This window comes from Eleutherodactylus coqui, chromosome 2 (genome assembly GCF_035609145.1).
Source record: "Eleutherodactylus coqui strain aEleCoq1 chromosome 2, aEleCoq1.hap1, whole genome shotgun sequence".
Lineage (NCBI taxonomy): Eukaryota > Metazoa > Chordata > Amphibia > Anura > Eleutherodactylidae > Eleutherodactylus > Eleutherodactylus coqui.
The window spans coordinates 7569137-7587768 of record NC_089838.1 but is presented as its reverse complement, the minus strand read 5'-3'; the positions used below and the strand labels follow the sequence as shown (position 1 = coordinate 7587768).

Below are 18632 nucleotides of genomic sequence, written 5' to 3'. Positions count from 1 at the left end.
TGATAGTACCATTTTGGAATACATACGACTTTTTGATCGCTTTTTATTGCGTTTTTTCTGGGAGACACGGTAACTAAAAAGTGCATTTTTGGTGTTCTTTTTTTTTTTCGGACAACGTTTACCTGCGGGAAAAATAATGTGCTACTTTGATAGTTCGGACTTTTACAGATCCGGCGATACCAAATATGTATTTTTAATTTATTATTTAGATTTTTTAATAATAGGTATGTCAAAAGGGGGGTGATTTAAACTCTCACAACTTTTTTTTTCAATTAAAAAAAACTTTATTGATTTTTGTTTTTACATTACTTTGAAGTCCCCCTGCGGGACTTTAAGATGCGATGCTTTGATCGCTCCTGCAGTATGATGTAATGCTATAGCATTACGTCATACTGCTTTTTGACAGGCAGTCTATCAAGCCACCCTGTGTGGATGGCTCGATAGGCAGTCTGTTAAGGCAGCCCTGGGGCCTTTCATTAGGGCCCCGGCTGCCATGACACCTGCACGGCTCCCCCGATCTCACCGCGAGGGGCCCGTGCGGGACCCCCGAACATCATTCGGGGGATTTAAATGCCACTGTCAGAATTGACAGCGGCATTTAAATGGTTAATAGCCGTAATCGGCCGCGCGGCCGCTCGCGGCTTTTGCCCGCGGGTGTCAGCTGTTATAAACAGCTGACGCCCGCACTGTATGAAGAGAGGTTGCATCACAACCTCTTTTCATACATACCCCGCGGCCACATGACGTACCGGTACGTCCTTGGTTGTGAAGGGGTTAAGGAAAAAAGAGATGTACTGGATACATCGATTAAATACATTAACCCCATGTGGGCTGAACGAGGGATTAGAAAAGATTTAGCATCATTCTTTTATTATTTATTATTCTATAAAAATCTTTCTAATATTTAAACTGATTACATTTATAGCTGTATGTTAGTTCTGGAGCCTTCTGGTAACAGTATATAGTATCAGCATTATTCTTAGTGTATTCCAGGATGGTCATCACTTTCTCTTTTATGAGTATAAGGGAATCATTAATTTGTAACATCAGGTGTTTTTTATCTATATTTTACATTAATTTTGTAAATATTGTCTATAAATGTATGTCTTTACTATGCTGTATCTGAGCTTGAAAAAGGCGATAACAGTTTGCCGAAACGCGTCGCTCTGTAATTTTAAATAAATACTTTTTCCCCACAAGCGCAAAATAGCTTTTTCTTCCAACACTACCACTATATCGAGCACCGGACTAGGTGTATTCTATGCTGATTTTTTGCTGTTCTCCGTCAAGTCACGGATGGGGGAATAAAGAACCTCGTTCAAAGCTTTCCTGGACATCGGTGTCGGTGGGGATTATCACTCTGATTCTCCCCGCTTGACACCAGCTGAGGGCTTTATGGCCGCTTGTACAATAGCTGCACTTTAGATCCATTGAAAAAACCTGGCGCATCCCTGATTGGTTCTTTATGAATCAAGAATTGCTGTGATTGAGGCCCGAACCTTCGCTGCGTATTTTCTGCCCGTCACACGGGCGGTTGCAGAAATCCTCAGAATGACTACTAATGGTTAAATAGAGCCGGCTGTCTTCTTTTCCAAGTGTTGTACGCCAAGTTACTCCCTGCCCCTCCCTTTTTCCCGGTTTCTTTAAAGTCTATGGGAACTTCCAGCGCATCACGGCAAAAGATAGGGCAATACCTACCTGTTGATGCGGCGTTTAAAATCGCGACTGAAAGCGGTCGCCAATGTGCTATATTTTCCGAGTGCAATTTTTTTGCGCACTTAAAAATGTGTGAGTTTTTTGGCGGTGCTGAATAGCGGCGTATATACAGTCATGTGTGTAGGGCATTAGTCTGGGGAAGAGCTGCAGAATTTATGGCGATTTTTTAATTTATTTATTTTTCACAGATTTTAATTGTAGAATTACATTTCCTGTAAGTTAGAAATCCGTAACAAGAATTCCACAAGACGTCCTTAATTCCACAGCAGAAAACTTTTCCACTGCGGATTTTAATCTTGCGGTTTTGAAGTAAAGACACACGGATTTTAAAAAGTGCGCAGTTCAAGCCCCATTGGGATAACATTGTGGCGCAGAAATGTCTGCGTGTCCGAATTCCATCCTGCGTGAAACAACAGCAGAATATCTCCTCAGACAGAAAAGTCTGTAACATGTCAGCAAGCAGTCCACCACAGCTCCACAAGTATGAGGCCTCTTTCACACGACCGTATGCGTCTTTACTCTCGGCCGATCGCCGCTAAAAACCGCATACATGAAGAATAGCCGCAATCAAGTCCCGAGCTTAATTAGTGTTTTCTCATCCATTCGCACGGGCGGTGTATCAGCTGTCGGAGAGTCCTTCCCTGACTATACGTTATTGCTCGCTGCAGCCGCACAAACAATTTGCACCAAAAGCCCAGTTCCTTTTTACTTTGACCAGGAAACCATCTCTTGAGGCCAGCAGCTTCCAGCACACTTAGCTGCACCCGGCCTCCCTCTGTCTGCAGCTTCCAGCACACTTAGCTGCACCCGGCCTCCCTCTGTCTGCAGCTTTGCAGACTTTATGGCCCAGGTAATTACCCAGCCTCTGCACCTGAGGAGCTTACCTCCCCATAATAAGACCTGGAGTGGAGGTAGTGGAATGAACAGCCCCACTACCAACCTGCCATCCATTCCAAAAAAAACAGGCCCCAAACACATTTTACCAAAGAATCTCCTGCAACTACCTTTGCTGGAGATCACATCACACCCTGGTTCTTCCCTGTGTCTCACGTAGTGAGGCATGAACTCCCTTCATACCTACTGGGTGTACCATCTGGATTATACCAGTGAAATATACCAAGTGTCCATTATTAACCCCTTCAGTGTCTCACACAGCAAAATAACACACTGCAGCGCCGAAATCCCTCGGTCGGAAGAAATCCTCGGAATGACTACTAATGCCTAAATAGAGGCACCTGTCATCTTTTCCCAGTGTTGGACGCAGGTAAACTCCCTCCTCCTCTCTTTTTTTCAGCTCCCATAGGAGTCTACGGGAGCTTCCAGCATTTCACAGTATAAAATCGGTCGCCGATGTGCTATTTTTACTAATAGCGGCACCATTACTACTGGGACCACTGAGAGGCACTTTTACTACTGAGACCACTGGGGGCCGCTATTACTACTGGGGTACTGAGAGGGGCCGCTGAGGGTATCCAAGTGTACTTGAGGCACAATTACGATAGGGGTGTCTTTTTACAAGGGTTTCATTAGTTTCATATTTGGAGTCCACTCCGTTATTTAATACTCCAAATATAACACTACTAATGCAAGTAAACGGTCCCGCTTGTTTCCGTTCGCGGGGCCGCGCTGTTTTAAGCAGCTGTGATGAAACCCCATCACATAATCACACAACGTAGTTAGTAACTCTGCTGCTCCAAATTGAATTGCATTCTTGCCAGATTTAGGGCTTATTCAGACGACCGTATATCGGCTCGGTTTTCACGCCGAGCCGATATACGGTGTCCTTGTCCGCAGGGGGGAAGGATGGAAGAGCCAGGAGCAGGAACTGAGCTCCCGCCCCTTCCCCACCCCTCGCCACTACTTGCAATGGGAGGGGCAGAATGGGGGCGGAGCTAAGCATCGGGGCTTAGCTCCACCCGTCTCGCCCCCGCCTATTGCAAATACTGGCAACGGGCGGAGAGGGGGCGAGAGCTCAGTTCCTGCTCCTGGCTCTGCCATCCTCCTCCCCCTGCAGACAAGGACACCGTATATCGGCTCGGCATGAAAAGTGTAATGGTGTATTGCCACTACTAAAGGGTGTATCCATATCATTATATAATGTCACTTTTGTGCGAGAGGTAAACTGACATTTTTTATTACACGATACTTGCTGTACATCGATGACGTTCTCTGATTGTTATTGCGCAGGATTTGGAGACTATGTCCCCGCGCCTGTGACCCATGACGGGTCTGTACACTGTGATGAAGGCTGACCAGTGATGATGTAAGGATATTGGCTCTTCACCTTGGGAGAGGCCTATATGACTGCTGTTAATTTGTATCACTATTCATATGAGACACTTGTATGTATGTGTATGCTTAACAAAGACCTTTTGGTGGAAACTGCAATGTACCCACTTCGCTTATAGGGAGATGGAGAACCAATGTAATGGACTCCAACCCTAGGGTATTACTTCAGGGTAATGGCTCTCTACCCAAGCACATGGCTGGTGTTGGGAGGGTGTATTGCAGGGACCTGTCACGGTGGCACTTACCAACTCCTGGTCCCCAAGGGAGTTACAGCAGCAGAGGACAGGGCCAGTAGTCCTCAGGATGAAGGGGGTAGTAGTTGTCAGTTCGTGACGCCACCGTTCCACACACCAGCATTCAAACACGGCGGATCCAGAAACCACTAGACAAGTGTATGGTACCTCGGGTCCTCAGGAACGGTAGAGGCCTGGTAAAACTTTACTTAGAAAACTTTCCAAACAGGCAATGACAGGCACATTTACGGCAGTAGTTACAGGCAGAAGCTCAGAGGTTGGGGGCAAAAACCTTCTGATTTCCATCTCGTATGCCTGTTCTCCTGTTCACTACACTAAGGCCACTCTCACACATCTGTTTTTTACCGCAGCATTCAGAATGCCGCGGTAATCGCAGTACAAGGCTCCCATTGGTTTTAGTGGAGCCTCGCAGACCTGCGCTCTATCACGGCGGTTTCTAATGCCGTGATTTTCCAGCACTGGCTGCTCTGTTTTAGCGCGATTAGCGCACCTCATCACAAAAGGGAAATTGAGGAATTTTGCCGATGGCATGCCTGAGCGCGGCCTTGGGCTTGGCAAACGAGTGAATGAAGTGAAGAGAATGCTAGTTCCTGCCTGGTTGCGTTCAGCGGGCAGCGGGCGGTACTCGCACTCTCACACCAACTCCTTCCCTGCATTTCTTGCATCACAGCAAAAATAATTTAGGTAGCTGAAAAAAAAAAATAGGGCAGTAAAACCACCAGATGGGTGAAACCCCTAAAAAGTATCTGGTTCTGTAGGACTGAAACAACCTGCCCTTAACCCCTTACTGACGGCCCAGTGCCTTTTTACGGTCTAGCTAAGTGGGCTTTAATCCTAAATCCCATTTACACCAGCAGATGACAGCCTGAGGGTGAAGTCACACGAACGTATATCGGCTCGGTTTTCACACCGAGCCGATATACGTTGTCCTCATGTGCAGGGGGGGAAGGCTGGAAGAGCCTAGGAGCAGGAACTGAGCTCCCGCCCCCTCTCTGCCTCCTCTCCACCCCTTTGCACTATTTGCAATGGGAAGAGGCGGGGCTAATTCGTGCGACCTTAGCCCCGCCCCATCCCGCCTCCTCTCATTGAAAATAGTGCAGAGGGGCGGAGAGGAGGCAGAGAGGGGGCGGGAGCCTCAGTTCCTGCTTCTGGCTCTTCCAGGCTCCCCCCCCTGCAGATGAGGAGAACGTATATCGGCTCGGCGTGAAAACCGAGCCGATATACGCTCTTGTGAACGCACCTTGAGTGACAGCTTTGAGGGATCATTTTGCATAAACTATTAAGTAGCTACTTAATAGCAATTAAGTGTGTAAATGAAGCCTTCCCTGAATGCATTTAATAGACTCAGGGCTTTTATCTGCGCTCAGATCCTTTGTTCTCCACGGGAAACAATGCTATCAGCACTCCCCGTGGAGAACTGCTGATAAGGCTAAACAACGATTTTTAGGTTGGACTGAATTTAATCAGCTAGCAGTGCCTGAAAAGCGCACGATGGGCGCACATTTAGACGCACCGATTATCGCTAAAAAGATTGCAGTTTAGCGGGGTTTTTTGGGTTTTTTTTTAGCGATCATTGGCTGGTGTAAATGGGCCTCTAGAGGACGTAAAAACATGCATCCTCTTTAGATTAAAGCCATGTGGGCTGAGGACATGACGGCTCCATGCTGTCGGTGCCTGGAGATAGCTGATAACATGGAGCCATGGGCGTAACTATAGGAGATGGGGTTGCAGCCGGGCCCAGGAGCCTTAGGGGGCCCATGAGACCTTTCTTCTCCATATGGGAGCCCAGTACTATAAATAAAGCATTATAGTTGGGGTCCTGTTACAGGTTTTGCATTGGGTCCCTGGACCTTCAAGTTATGCCTCTGCATGGAACTGTTACGGTGGGTGGTGGGGAGCCCCCCTCCCCCCCACCAGCAGTGCAATCGGCGCTATCCCGCGGATAGTGCCAATCGCATTAAAGTAAATAAAGAGTTTTTAAAAAGTTAGTTTCAGCTCTCCTCACAGATCGCATCCATGAGGGGCGCTGAGACTACTCACCCCCCTCTTCCATGATGTCCCGCGATGATCTGGTCCTGAGCGTACCCTTCTGCACACGCGCGAAAGAAAAAAAGAAGGTGGATGCGCAGAAGAGGAGATCGGTGTGGGACATTTGAAATCGCTTGCTTCCCAGCTACTGAAGGTCGTTTTGGCCGCTCCAGGGCTCTACAAGTGGGCAATGGGGCCTAAATCACCTTCAAGCAAAATGTCTGTTGTGAAAGCCACCGGCTGCTCCTTTCGGTTTGGGCCCCGTTGTGCATACAGATATAAGATTAGGGCCACAATGGGAATGTTTTATGGACACAAACAGGGGGATCTATTTTGGGGTGTAGATTCTCATTTTTATGTGTACTATAGAAAAAAAATCTGTCTTTCTAATGACACATTTGCAAAAATATCAAATTTTATTTTTTCTCCTCTAAATTGCATTAATTCCTGAAAACAAAACTGTGGGGTCAAAATACTCCTGCCCCCCTCAGTGGATATATTAAGGGGTGTAGTTTGTAAAATGGGGTCATTTGTGGGGGCATCTATCATTCTGACACCCATGAGCCTTTACAATCTTGGCTTGGTGCAGGAAAACAAAGTTTTCCTCAAAATGTCGATAAGTAATGTTAAATTTGTACGTCCTCTAAATGGTTAAAAAACAAAACAAAGTTTTCAAATGTGCATCCAGAATAAAGTAAACAGATGGAAATATATATCTTAGCAAAAAAAATTGTACAGTATGTTCACACATATTTGAGATATTACAGTTGAAAATGTGAAATAAATAACATTTTTTTCAAAATGTTCCCAATTTTGGCGCTTTTAATAAATATACACAAATCCTATCAGTCTATTTTTAGTACCAAAATAAAGTACAAAATGTGGTGAAAAAACAATGTCAGAATCACTTGGATATGCAAAACCTTTACAGAGTTATTCTATGTTATAGAGACACTTGTCAGATTTTCAAAATTTGGCTCCGTCACTAAGGCACAAACAGGCTTCGTCACTAAGGGGTTAAGGGTTTAAAGAGGCAGTTGCTGATACCCGTCACCTTTTGTCAGGTGGCTGTCTCCTAAAGTGAAGAGCCTGATGCGGCCATGCCCCAGCTTATTACATGTGGCGTCACGATCAGGTGAGCTCCGTCATTATATTCTGTTTGATGAAGAAGCCATAATGGAAGAGAATTCAGATGTTCAATTTAAAGAACAATCTGCCCCCTGCTGGCAACAAGTAGAAATAAACTGTTTTTGTGTTAAATCTATTGGGATTGTCGTGACGTAGACTTCCTAAACTGAATACATTGCTGGAAGTGTTACTAATCCTCTAAGGACCTGGAACACAAGTCTCTGGTCAACGGCCGTCATCTGAGATGTAAACTGAAGCTCCCGGGCTCCATGTAATATGTGTAGCATGCCTCCACCGACCATGTGACATTGTAATACTGGGACCTGCTTATGGGGCAACCTCAGGCACAGGGCGACTGCTACCTCTGCATCTCCTGAACTGTGAAACATATGACAAAGCAGTGATATCATCCAGGAAAGACGTCTATTTAATTATATACGGCCGGTAACATGACATGTGATACAGCGGGATTATTACACGACGAGAGCAAATCACCAGAATAATAGAAATATTATATAACTATAATATGTCACAACCACAATCTTTGCTCTATTGCCAGTTCAGCTTATTTACAATTCTTTACTGTTTTCAAGATCTCTGCTTGCTGTCATTCTATTGTATAACAGCAAGCAGAGATTTACAAAACTGTAAAGTATTTATTTAGAACGTTTCAAATTTCATTGCGGCAAATAAAGATTTTGCTTCTAATTCGGTGGCCATTCTTCGGTTAGCTCCAATAAGGCCCAATGTCCACGGGCAAATAGATTTATTAAATCTGCGCAGTTCTCCCGCACACATGATCCGCACCCATAGGGAATCATTGGGCACCCGCAGGTAATTAAATACCTGCAGATGTCATGTTTCCCCGGCGCGGATCGCACACGGAGGAAAACAGCCGCAGCATGCCCCATTTTGTGCGGTTTTCCTGCACGGATGGGTTCCACGGCCTCTATTGAAGTCAATGAAAGCCATCCGCCCCGCGACACAGATGCTACTGACACTGCGCCCGTGCTCTGACGACATTCATTGTGTGGGGTAAATAATGTGTTTCTTTGATAGATCGGACTTTTACGGACGCAGCGATAGCAAATATGTATTTTTGTTTTATTATTTAAAATTCTTTTATTAGAAATCTGGCAAAGGGGGGGTTAACTTTTATTACTTTTTAAAAAAAAATTAGCAACACTTTATTGATCTTATTTTAACTTTTTTTTTTAGTCCCCAGAGGGAACAACAACTTGCGGTGCTTTGATCGCTCCTGTAGTATGATGTAATGCCATAGCCTTACATCATACAGCGATCAGGCAGGCAGTCTATCAAGCCACCCCACGGGTATGTAACTAAATTCCACACCACCTCTGCTCGATTCGTAACCTAATTAGTTCTTTGGGTTGGCTGATTCACAGTGATTAGTTCTTTGGGTTGGCTCGAGCAGAGGTAGTGTGGAATATAAATATATGCTGCCAGGACAGCCCTGTGACCTTTCAGAAGGCCCCTGGCTGCCATGATACCCGCATGGCTCCCTGCGATTTCATTGACAGCGGCATTTAAAGAGTTAAAAGCTCCGATGAGCCCCGTGACTTATCGAAGTTGTTGCCGCCGGGTGTTGACTGTAAGAAATGTTGTATGAAGGGAGATTGACCCGCATCGCAGGCCGTCAAAAGATGTATCGGCAGTCATTAAGGGGTTAATGTTTGACTTCTCGCTTACAACTGACCGAGCTCAGACTCATTAGAGTGAATGCAGTCATCCAGACATGCGGTTTTTTCCATGGACTGATGTTACAAAGTTGCAGCATGTCCTATTTTGGGAAGTTTTCACACACTGAGGGCATATTCAGACGATCGGATATCAGTCGGGTTTACACGCCCAACCGATATACGCTGCCCCTCTCTGCAATGGGAGGCAGAACATGGCGGAAGCTAGTGCATTGAGCTCCCACCCACTCTCCACCCCTTGCCACTGTTTGCAATTGGAGGGGCAGGACAGGGCAGGACTTAGCCCCACTGCCCCATCCCGACCCTCTCATTACAAACTGGTGAGGGGTGGGGAGGGGGTGGGAAATCAATGCACTAGCTCCGGTCCTGTCCCGCCTCCTCCCCTTGTAGAGAGGAGTAGCGTATATCGGCCGGCGTGAAAACCCGACTGATATACGATCGTCTGAATAATCCCTAAAACTGCCCATTAAAATCAATGGGCGTATGAAAAAAAAACAGAACGCACTCATATGGCATGTGTGTGCCCGCCTTTATCTTCAGGCACCCATTGACTTCAGTAGGAGTTTTCAATCACAGTAATTAGAACATGTTCTGTTTTTCTATTTTTTTTTTTTTGACGTATGTGAAAAATGGACGAAAACACAACAAAAACTGATGTAGAACGCACATACTGTCGCAGTGAAATCGGTCAGTTTTTCACTGACTTACGTCGCACTTTCCCCTGTGAATAAGACCTAAGAGTTGCCACAGACACAAAAAAGATGATTACTTATTAATCACTGCTTATTATAGCCTATGGGGGGCTTAGAACACTTTCAAGGGGCTTTATGCTGGAAAGGTGTTCCGTTTGACCAGACAAGGCTGCTATCCAATCTGGGCGGTATGTTGGACCTGCTAGATAGAATGTTGTACAAGGATGTAATAACAGTAATAATCCCGGAGGAGCCTCCATATTAGACCCTAACAGATCACCGAAATGTTTTATGTTGAATACTCTACATCCCCGGGCTCTGGGGAATTCCTTACAGCAACTGTGATCACTTAGCTGCAGATTCTCAAACTGCTAATCATACCATTAAGTCCAAGAAATGGTTTATCTACCCATAATACAGCATGAAGCGGCTCGGTGAAGGAGGCAGTGAAGGTGTGTAAGTGTCTGATGGGGTCACACAGCTCATAAAAGGACAGCCGCCCGGCCTCATAATCCAAACAGATCCTGACTCTATCACTGGAGATCTGTTGAGGTAACCGGATCTCTTTACTATCATGTCTCACTGAGTACTGATTATCAAAGCAAGACCTCCACAAACACCAGGACTTGTTATTATATCCAATGTATGACTGCTGCCCCCTCCTGTCTATACTGGGGTAACACATCCCCACCCTCCACCACCCAGATCTACTGATCTCCACATCCCAGTAATGTCGTCCAGAGGAGAATCTCCGGCTGCTCATCACCTGATAATCCTGGAATCTCTCTGCTGTTTCTGGACGGTTCTGGTTCTGTTGTGTCCTTGTTGCAGTTTTCCGGTCGTCTGATATATGGATATAATTACCAGCTGTGTTTACATCGAGTGATATGTCTACAGGATCCTCCACATAGATCCCCCTCCTTATATCTGTAATTATGTCATCTAATGTGTGTAATGTGTCTGAGATCACAGCCACATCCGGACCATCTACATCATGGAGCAGTTCATTATGTCCCCCCGTGTCCTCATCACCTCCATCATGTCCCCCTGTGTCCTCCTCACCTCCATCATGTCTCCCCGTGTCCCCATCACCTCCCTCCTCCTCAGGATCACACAAGTCCCCGGTGTCTGGTTCCTGTAAGACAGTCAGTGGATCAGTCATGTTACACAGCTCCTCCATGTGTCTCATCTTCCTGGACAGCTCATCCTTCTGTCTTTCCAGCTTCTTCATCAGAGCAAAGAGTGAGAGTGACTCTTCCTTCTCCTGCCTGGAGATCTCGCTCAGGACCCTCTTCTCCAGGTCATCCAGCCATCTCCTGATGTCTCTACACAGGGCAGTGACTCTCTCCGCTTCTCCAGATGCTTTTTCTTGAGCTTTCCTCCTGCGCTCCTCCAGACTCCGGACTCTTTCCTCGGTCTCCTCCCTCCTTGTGGTCAGTTTCTGGAGAACATTTCTCAGTCTCTCCTTCTTCTTCTCAGAGGCCTTATCCAGCATTTCCACCCGATGACCCCAATGTTCTCCGGCCAAACTGCAGGACACACAGATACAGATGGCGTCCTTAGTACAGAAGTACTTTAAAAGTTCCTTATGGACAGAACATTTCCTTTCCTCCAGGTTGGCTCTGGGCTCACATAAGACATGTTCTGCTGACTTGCTGTGAACTCTCAGGTGTTTCTCGCACAGGGAAGCTTCACAGTGCAGACAGGATTTAGCGGCCGATACAGGAGAGTCCACACAGTAAGTGCAGAAGATCCCGGCTTCCGTCTGTGTCGGAGGAGTAATCAGGAAGCTCTCCATGATGTTACGCAGAGCCAAGTTCCTCATCAGTCTTGGCCGCTTTTGAGACCTTTGTCTGCATTCAGGACAGGAATAAACTCCAGCCTCGTCCTGTGTATCCAGCACCTGATGAATACAGACCCGGCAGAAGTTGTGTCCACATCTCAGCATTACAGGATCTGTATAAGTGCTCAGACAGACGGAGCAGAGCAGCTCGTCTCTCACAGCAGCAGACGCCATGGCTGACAGAAGGAGGAAATGAAACTAAACGTGTCTGATGCTGGATAAACAGCAAAGTTGTAGTCACACCCATTCACTTAACCCCTTAAAGGCATTGTACGTCTTAGAGCTCACACTCAGGACCGAATTTTACTGCGGTTTCTGCGGCTTAAATCTGTGGCAGAATTCCGTTCTATTGAGCCTATTAGCTTTTCTGCCAGCCAATGACGACATGCATGTTCTATTTTCTGCGGATTTACTGGTGGAAAATGCGCGTTTTTCTGTGATGACTAGCAGGTGCGTTTTTTTTTACCACCGCGGTACTCCCTCGGCGTAAATCCGCGGGTGTATCCTGCGACGGTCGGGGGCGTGAGCCTTTAATGAATTTGAATTTAAAGAAGTTCTGTGTAAAAATAACATCCAATTTTAAAACACAAGATTTCTTCCAGGACTCAGATGTTACAAACAAACCTTTATTATACGGCATCCTCACAGAAGCAGATGGACAAAAAAGGGGAGACTCCTACATGTTTCAAGCCTCACAAACCGATCTCTTCCTCAACTTCATGCCTCAACCCAATCACATTAAGAATACATGTGATGTGCTGATTTGAGGTCATGTGGGTTCTTAAGGCTGATGTAGACACAACGTTTTTCACTCAAAATTCGCTCAAGCCATCCTTTGAGCGATAATCGTTGTATATAACTGCACTGACATTGTGCGGTTTTCATTAACCAGTCGCTGATCGTTGTCTTTCAGCATGCTGAAAGACAACAATCAGCATTATCAGGAATTTACAGCTAAATACAGCTGATACTATTGTTTTAGCTATATCCCACTCCCTGAAGACAGGCGGGGTATGAAGAACACAGCTGTCCAGCTGTGTTCTGCATCGCCCGCTAGGAGCGCTCAGCTGTATATCAGCCGGGCGCTCCGAGCAGAGAACAGCTGGAGGCAGAAGACAAGCAGCCCCACTTGTCTTCTGCATCCCCCACTCGGAGCGCTCGGCTGTATAACAGTGGGGCGCTCCAAGCAGAGAACAGTCTTTTGAGTAATAATTGTTGTGTGCCTTTACAGCGCAAGGTGATCGCTCAAACGTTGATTTGAATCCCCCACTCGGAGCGCAAAGTGATCGCTCAACGTTTGAGAGATCACCTTGCGCTGTAAAGGCACACAACAATTATCGCTCAAAAGACCTCTTTTGAGTGATAAGCGTTGTATCTAAATAAACTTTTAATAGAAAAGACAGAAATCAGCGCCTACTCGCTCATAACAAATTTTAAAAAATTTGAGAAACTTTTAGCACTCACCTGGTGCTCGGCTGGACCTCCTACCTAGAAGGTCCACCGGCACCCTGTATCCTTGCAGGCTTATAGCGTTCCTGGAATCCTGAAACCGATCTCCGGAGAGCGATCACTGGGGTTACAGCCTTGATTGGGCTGTTTGCATATCACCTTCGTACATCAAGAAAAATTACCCCCGCGCTCGTGGGGTCCAGGAACATTGAAGGACACACGGTCCACGAAATAAATTTACATTATTTTTTTTTTTAGTTGCTACACGGTTCGGTGGAGTAAACCGCCCTCTTCAGGCATAAGAGGGCGGTTTACTCCGCCGAAACGCGTAGCAACTAAAGAAATAAATAATTTAAATTTATTTCGTGGACCGTGTGTCCTTCAATGTTCCTGGACCCCACGAGCGCGGGGGTAATTTTTCTTGAAGTACGAAGGTAGTAAACTTTTAATGTGATTGAATATTCACCAGATGTATAGAAGGGGTTTGTTTCTAACCCGAGGTATAAGGTTGGTAATGACATCATGAGGAAAGCCTGGTTTGTGAGGCTTGAAACACGTAGAAATGTTCCTCTTTATCTGTCTGCTTCAATGATGATGTTTTTAGGTATGCTATAATAAAGGTTGTGTTCTTAACTTCATATGACGACTGTAAAAAATGTTGCACCATCTCCTATTTGCACACCAAGTTTCCCAGCAGAGCGCTGCATGGCCTGTATGTAACAGTAACCTGGCAGTCTCCCTAAGAAGAAACTGTGCCGCTCCCAACCCTCTAGATACTTATGTACACACTGATTCATGTTGTTGCCACTTTGATTACACATGTCCCCTGCAGTGTAGATACAAGTGCAAGTTGTTCCAGGCATAGGGACTAGCTCCCCACCATGCTTTTTACTGCTGGACCACCCGACCGAACTAAGGTACAACCTTAAAGAGACCCTGTACAACTGGCAATGCAACCTTCATGATCTTAATGTTACTCGGCCACAAGCTGCAGTGTCGCTCGAGCCTAAAGCGCACTGAGCAATATTTTCTCTTTGCCTAAATCAGTGGCGAATGATAACATATTAGATATTGTAATATATGTAAATCGGCAACAATAGTATCTTCCTCACCAACAAGCAGCCTGTAGTTACCCGTTCCCTGCTAGCCGGCTCCACAGATATCTATGTAGTGTTCAAAAGTAAATAGAAGACCCTGGAGGAGGGGGATGCAGTTGCAGATTTTCATGTGGTGTTTTCAGTGAACCACCATCAAGGGAAGTACGATGATGAGGGTTTTCCTAAATGTTTGTGTACCCTATATATGGATTTTGGAGAACTAAGATCCAGTTCCCTGTGTCATGATAATCTACATTTACTGCAGAGATGTTTTTACAGCTTCCATTGAGTTCACTAGAAGCTGTGTAACTCCAGGTGTTGTGAGCTCCCCCTAGTGGTGGCTGCAGGAAGCCAGTGTTTCAGCCCCTATAAAGATATGTTACACAATTACTGTGGATGTTACCTTTAATAAGAAAAAGTACTGTAGTGAAGCAAAAACCATGTCTGCAGGCGCAACTCCTCAGGAACCGATGACTATGATGCCAGACTTGTTTACAATTAAAATACACTCTTTAAAAATGAAAACACAAACATAAAATATAAAACTTCACGTTTCAACCCCAGAATGGGGTCTTCCTCAGGCATACAGAGTAAACCAAACATGTTGGACTAAGTGAACCTAGAAGGGCTTGCAAGTCCTCCCCACGTCTATCACACCTGTGACCTTGAAGTGATTCATGTAGTTGTGCACATGTTAGTGCAGCCACGTCAGGTGAGATCATTAACTACAATGCATTGTTCACCCCATCAGTTGTCTTTTGGACTTGCTACAACTGATTAGCGCCTCACTTGTCCTCCGTTCCCTTTGTTTCTTTTTTCTGATTAAAAAAAGTTGTGCATTTGTCGGCGCTCTCATTGGAGAAGACGGTATTCTGGGACCTCCTATATGATTTCCCTCCTGAACAGGCGTTGCCACCATCTGGACTGAGGGTATAAGGAATTCCTGCTATCTGGGGCGTCTCTAGCGCCCTGCCAGGTTCTAGATCAGAGACGCAGCACTCTTTAGCAGCAGAGGTTTGGCTGCCTCCAGTATATCAATGTCTGGGTCCAGAGAGCGTCCAAGTCCTTCCAAGACTGAAATGGCAAAAATGATGGATGCGAAGTTACTCTCCAGTTTCACCTGGAAATAAAGAAAAAATACAATATTATCTGCAAAATCCTAGAATAATGTCACCGAAAGATTGGCAAGTCCGTGACACTAACGACATACACTGATGGCCACTTTATTAGAGCTCCCAGCCCTTTCATGATTGGTGCTTCTACTTCATCACTAGTGAATGGAGGTGGAGCGACCAGGGATCGTTCCGGCCCCCTACACAGAATGATCCATCATTGTTTTCTGCAGACATAAACTGAATAACAAAGGAAAAGTGAATGAATCCTCATTCATCATTCAGTCGTGGCATGCATTTGCACGAAACAATAAGGCCAACACTTTTTTTTGAATTTTCTGTTCATGAGATTTTTTAACTGTTTCTGGGTGCATTTTTAATGCTGATTTCAAATCTGTCAGCAGTTTTTGTGTGGATGCTAGAGTTTTCTTGCAATCGCCAGAGCTGTTAGCCTCAAGACTCCCGGAGAAACATTTGCTACATCGCTCAGCAACAGTTTCTGACTTCCGAAAGAGAGAGCAAGATTTTATTAGATTCTTTTCAGAGGAAAAGGCTTTTGTTTTTTGCCCCGATATTCCAGGCCTTCTCCATGAATTAGGGATAAACCCGCACAGTGCGACAGAATGGGGATTGTTTCTTGATGGCTCCAAGCGTAGCTTAAAGTGTGTTCTCTTGCACAATGGTAACGTCTGCGGTTCAGCTCCAGTTGGACACTCTGTGAATTTGCGAGAAGAGTACAATGATGTCAGGAGAGGAGCTGATCTACTGAAATATCATGAGCCCAACCGGATCATTTGTGGGGAGCTGAAAATGGGCAACTTTCTTCTTGAGCAACAAAAAGGTTTTCCCAAGTATCCGTGCTACATATGTATGTGGGATAGCAGAGCTCGAGCAAAACACCGGGTACAGAAGAAGCGGCCTTATAGGGAAACCTTAGAATAGGAAAAGCAAACATTGTGAACGAACCTATCGTCAGTCGAGACAGAATAATCTTCGCCCCCCCCCCCCCCCCCTCCACACAAGCTTGGCCTGATGAAGCAGTTTGTAGGAGCATTGGATACATATGGCCATTGTCTCCAGTATATTGTTTCTGCACTTCCAGCTTTATCTTTTGAGTGTTCAACGGTCCTCAAATTCGTGTTCTTTTATGTGATGAGAGATTTGTCAAGCAGATGAATAGGACGGAGCAGGCAGCATGGACGTCTTGTGTAGAAGTTTCTTGGTAACAAAAAAGCTGAGAATTATGAGGAACTTGTTGAAGAAATGTTAGTGACCTTTCGTGAACTCGGATGCAACACGAGTTTTAAGCTGCATTTCCTTAATAGTCATCTCGATCAGTTCCCAGAAAACCTTGGGGATGTTAGTGATGAGCAGGGAGAACGCTTCCATCAGGACTTGTGTACAATGGAGGAAAGATATCAAGGATGATGGGATAAGAACATGATGGCAGACTACTGCTGGTCCATAAAACGTGATGCCCTGGGCAAGTACATAAACGTAAATATCTGCCGGACTAGAACTAGTGCCGACTGTAATGGCCATCAGAAAGCTGTTGTTCATTACCCTATAGGCTTTGTAAATAGTAAATACATTTGCATCATATCATCAATAAGGTTGTTATTTCCCTATGTACCAGGTACTTAATTGTGTCGAAAATGCCTTAAAGGGGTTGTCTCACGCCGAAACGTTTTTTTTTTTTCTTTCAATAGGCCCCCCGTTCGGCGCAAGACAAATCCAAGGGATGGGTTAAAAAAAAAAAAGTTTAATACTTACCCGAATCCCCACTCTGCGGCGACTTCTTTCTTACCTTACCAAGATGGCCGCCGGGATCTTCACCCACGATGCACCGCGGGTCTTCTCCCATGGTGCACCGTGGGCTCTGTGCGGTCCATTGCCGATTCCAGCCTCCTGATTGGCTGGAATCGGCACACGTGACGGGGCGGAGCTACGAGGACCAGCTCTCCGGCACGAGCGGCCCTATTCACCAGGGAGAAGACCGCACAGCGCAAGCGCGTCTAAAATCGCCAGAAGACAGCGAAATTAGACGGATCCATGGAGACGGGGACGCCAGCAACGGAGCAGGTAAGTGAATAACTTCTGTATGGCTCATAATTAATGCACAATGTATATTACAAAGTGCATTAATATGGCCATACAGAAGTGTATAGACCCACTTGATTTCGCGAGACCACCCCTTTAAAGTGAAATATTTAAATGCTAAATTGCAAAAAAACTAAAGCTTACAGTAAAAAACCAACTGCAGATGTGAAATCAGCAAACTGAAATTATACTACAACAAGTGTTCATATAAATGCAAGTAAACCTTTGTTGGCCGGTGTTATGATCCCCACGCAGGTACGAATCTATGTGGAATCTACTGTATGGTGGCAGATATGCTCCTGTTCCTGCAGGCTGGTTGGGATATCCTCCCTTTTATTATACATCAGTTCCCATTTGGATGACCTTTCTCTGAAGCTTCACATTGTGTGGATGAACTGATGGTTGTCCACGACTCTATCTGTCGTTTGGGTGAATATATCTACACATTTATTACTTGCTGTACATAGAAGATTTTCTTTGATTGTTATTGCGCAGGATTTGGAGACTATGTCCCCGCGCCTGTGACCCATGACGGGTCTGTACTCTGTGATGAAGGCTGACCAGTGATGATGGAAGGGTATTGGCTCTTCATCTTGGGAGAGGCCTATATGACTGATGGTAATTTGTATCACTATTTATATGAGACACTTGTATGTATGTTTATGCTTGATGGAAACCTTACTACTGTTATGTCCTTGGAGGAATAAAGACTTTTGCATATTGCACCTTGAATTCTGTCACGTCTTCCTATTAGCCATCATAATATCGTCTGCGGCGCAAACCGTACTTTCATCTCACGCCAACATTTACACCTCCATTACTTCTTCACATAATAATGAGCGTCCTTCGCCTCTTCTCTTGTCTGCGGCTCAACAGCTGTATACATGTTCATCATGGCCATAGGTCCGGACCCCAAATACCCCGTTGCATCCTTACTCACAGACACGTAGATACGCTGTAGATGTCCCTAATATCCTGCGCTCCTCACATACTAGCACTGGCGGCTTAGCTCTCCCGTTACACATAGCTCAATCTCATTACTGCGTTATTACACATCCTGTGTCATTGAGGCATCATGTACATTACACTCCATTACATCACATCAGGTAGATTACACTGGCCTCATTAACTCTTTATGCACAGCACTTACAAACATCACATATAATATTAACCCTTGCAGGGCCTTGCTCAGACTGCTGGCACCAT

General features: G+C 45.5%; 2 protein-coding genes across 2 annotated transcripts in view; both read right to left on the bottom strand.

Moving 5' to 3' along the window:
* LOC136611015 (E3 ubiquitin/ISG15 ligase TRIM25-like) overlaps positions 1-11854 on the bottom strand; it is a 47253-nt gene extending 35399 nt beyond the window's left edge. The window contains exon 1 of the mRNA XM_066590254.1: positions 10888-11854. Within this exon, the coding sequence (XP_066446351.1) occupies positions 10888-11842 (955 nt within the window). The 5' untranslated portion in view covers positions 11843-11854. The remainder of the gene's footprint in view (positions 1-10887) is intronic.
* On the bottom strand, positions 9460-10876 carry LOC136610930 (tripartite motif-containing protein 14-like; the record flags this gene model as incomplete). Its single annotated transcript, XM_066590122.1, has 1 exon — positions 9460-10876. A coding segment is annotated over one exon (702 nt), but the record flags the coding sequence as incomplete, so codon positions are not given.
* Positions 11855-18632: the final 6778 nt, after the last annotated feature.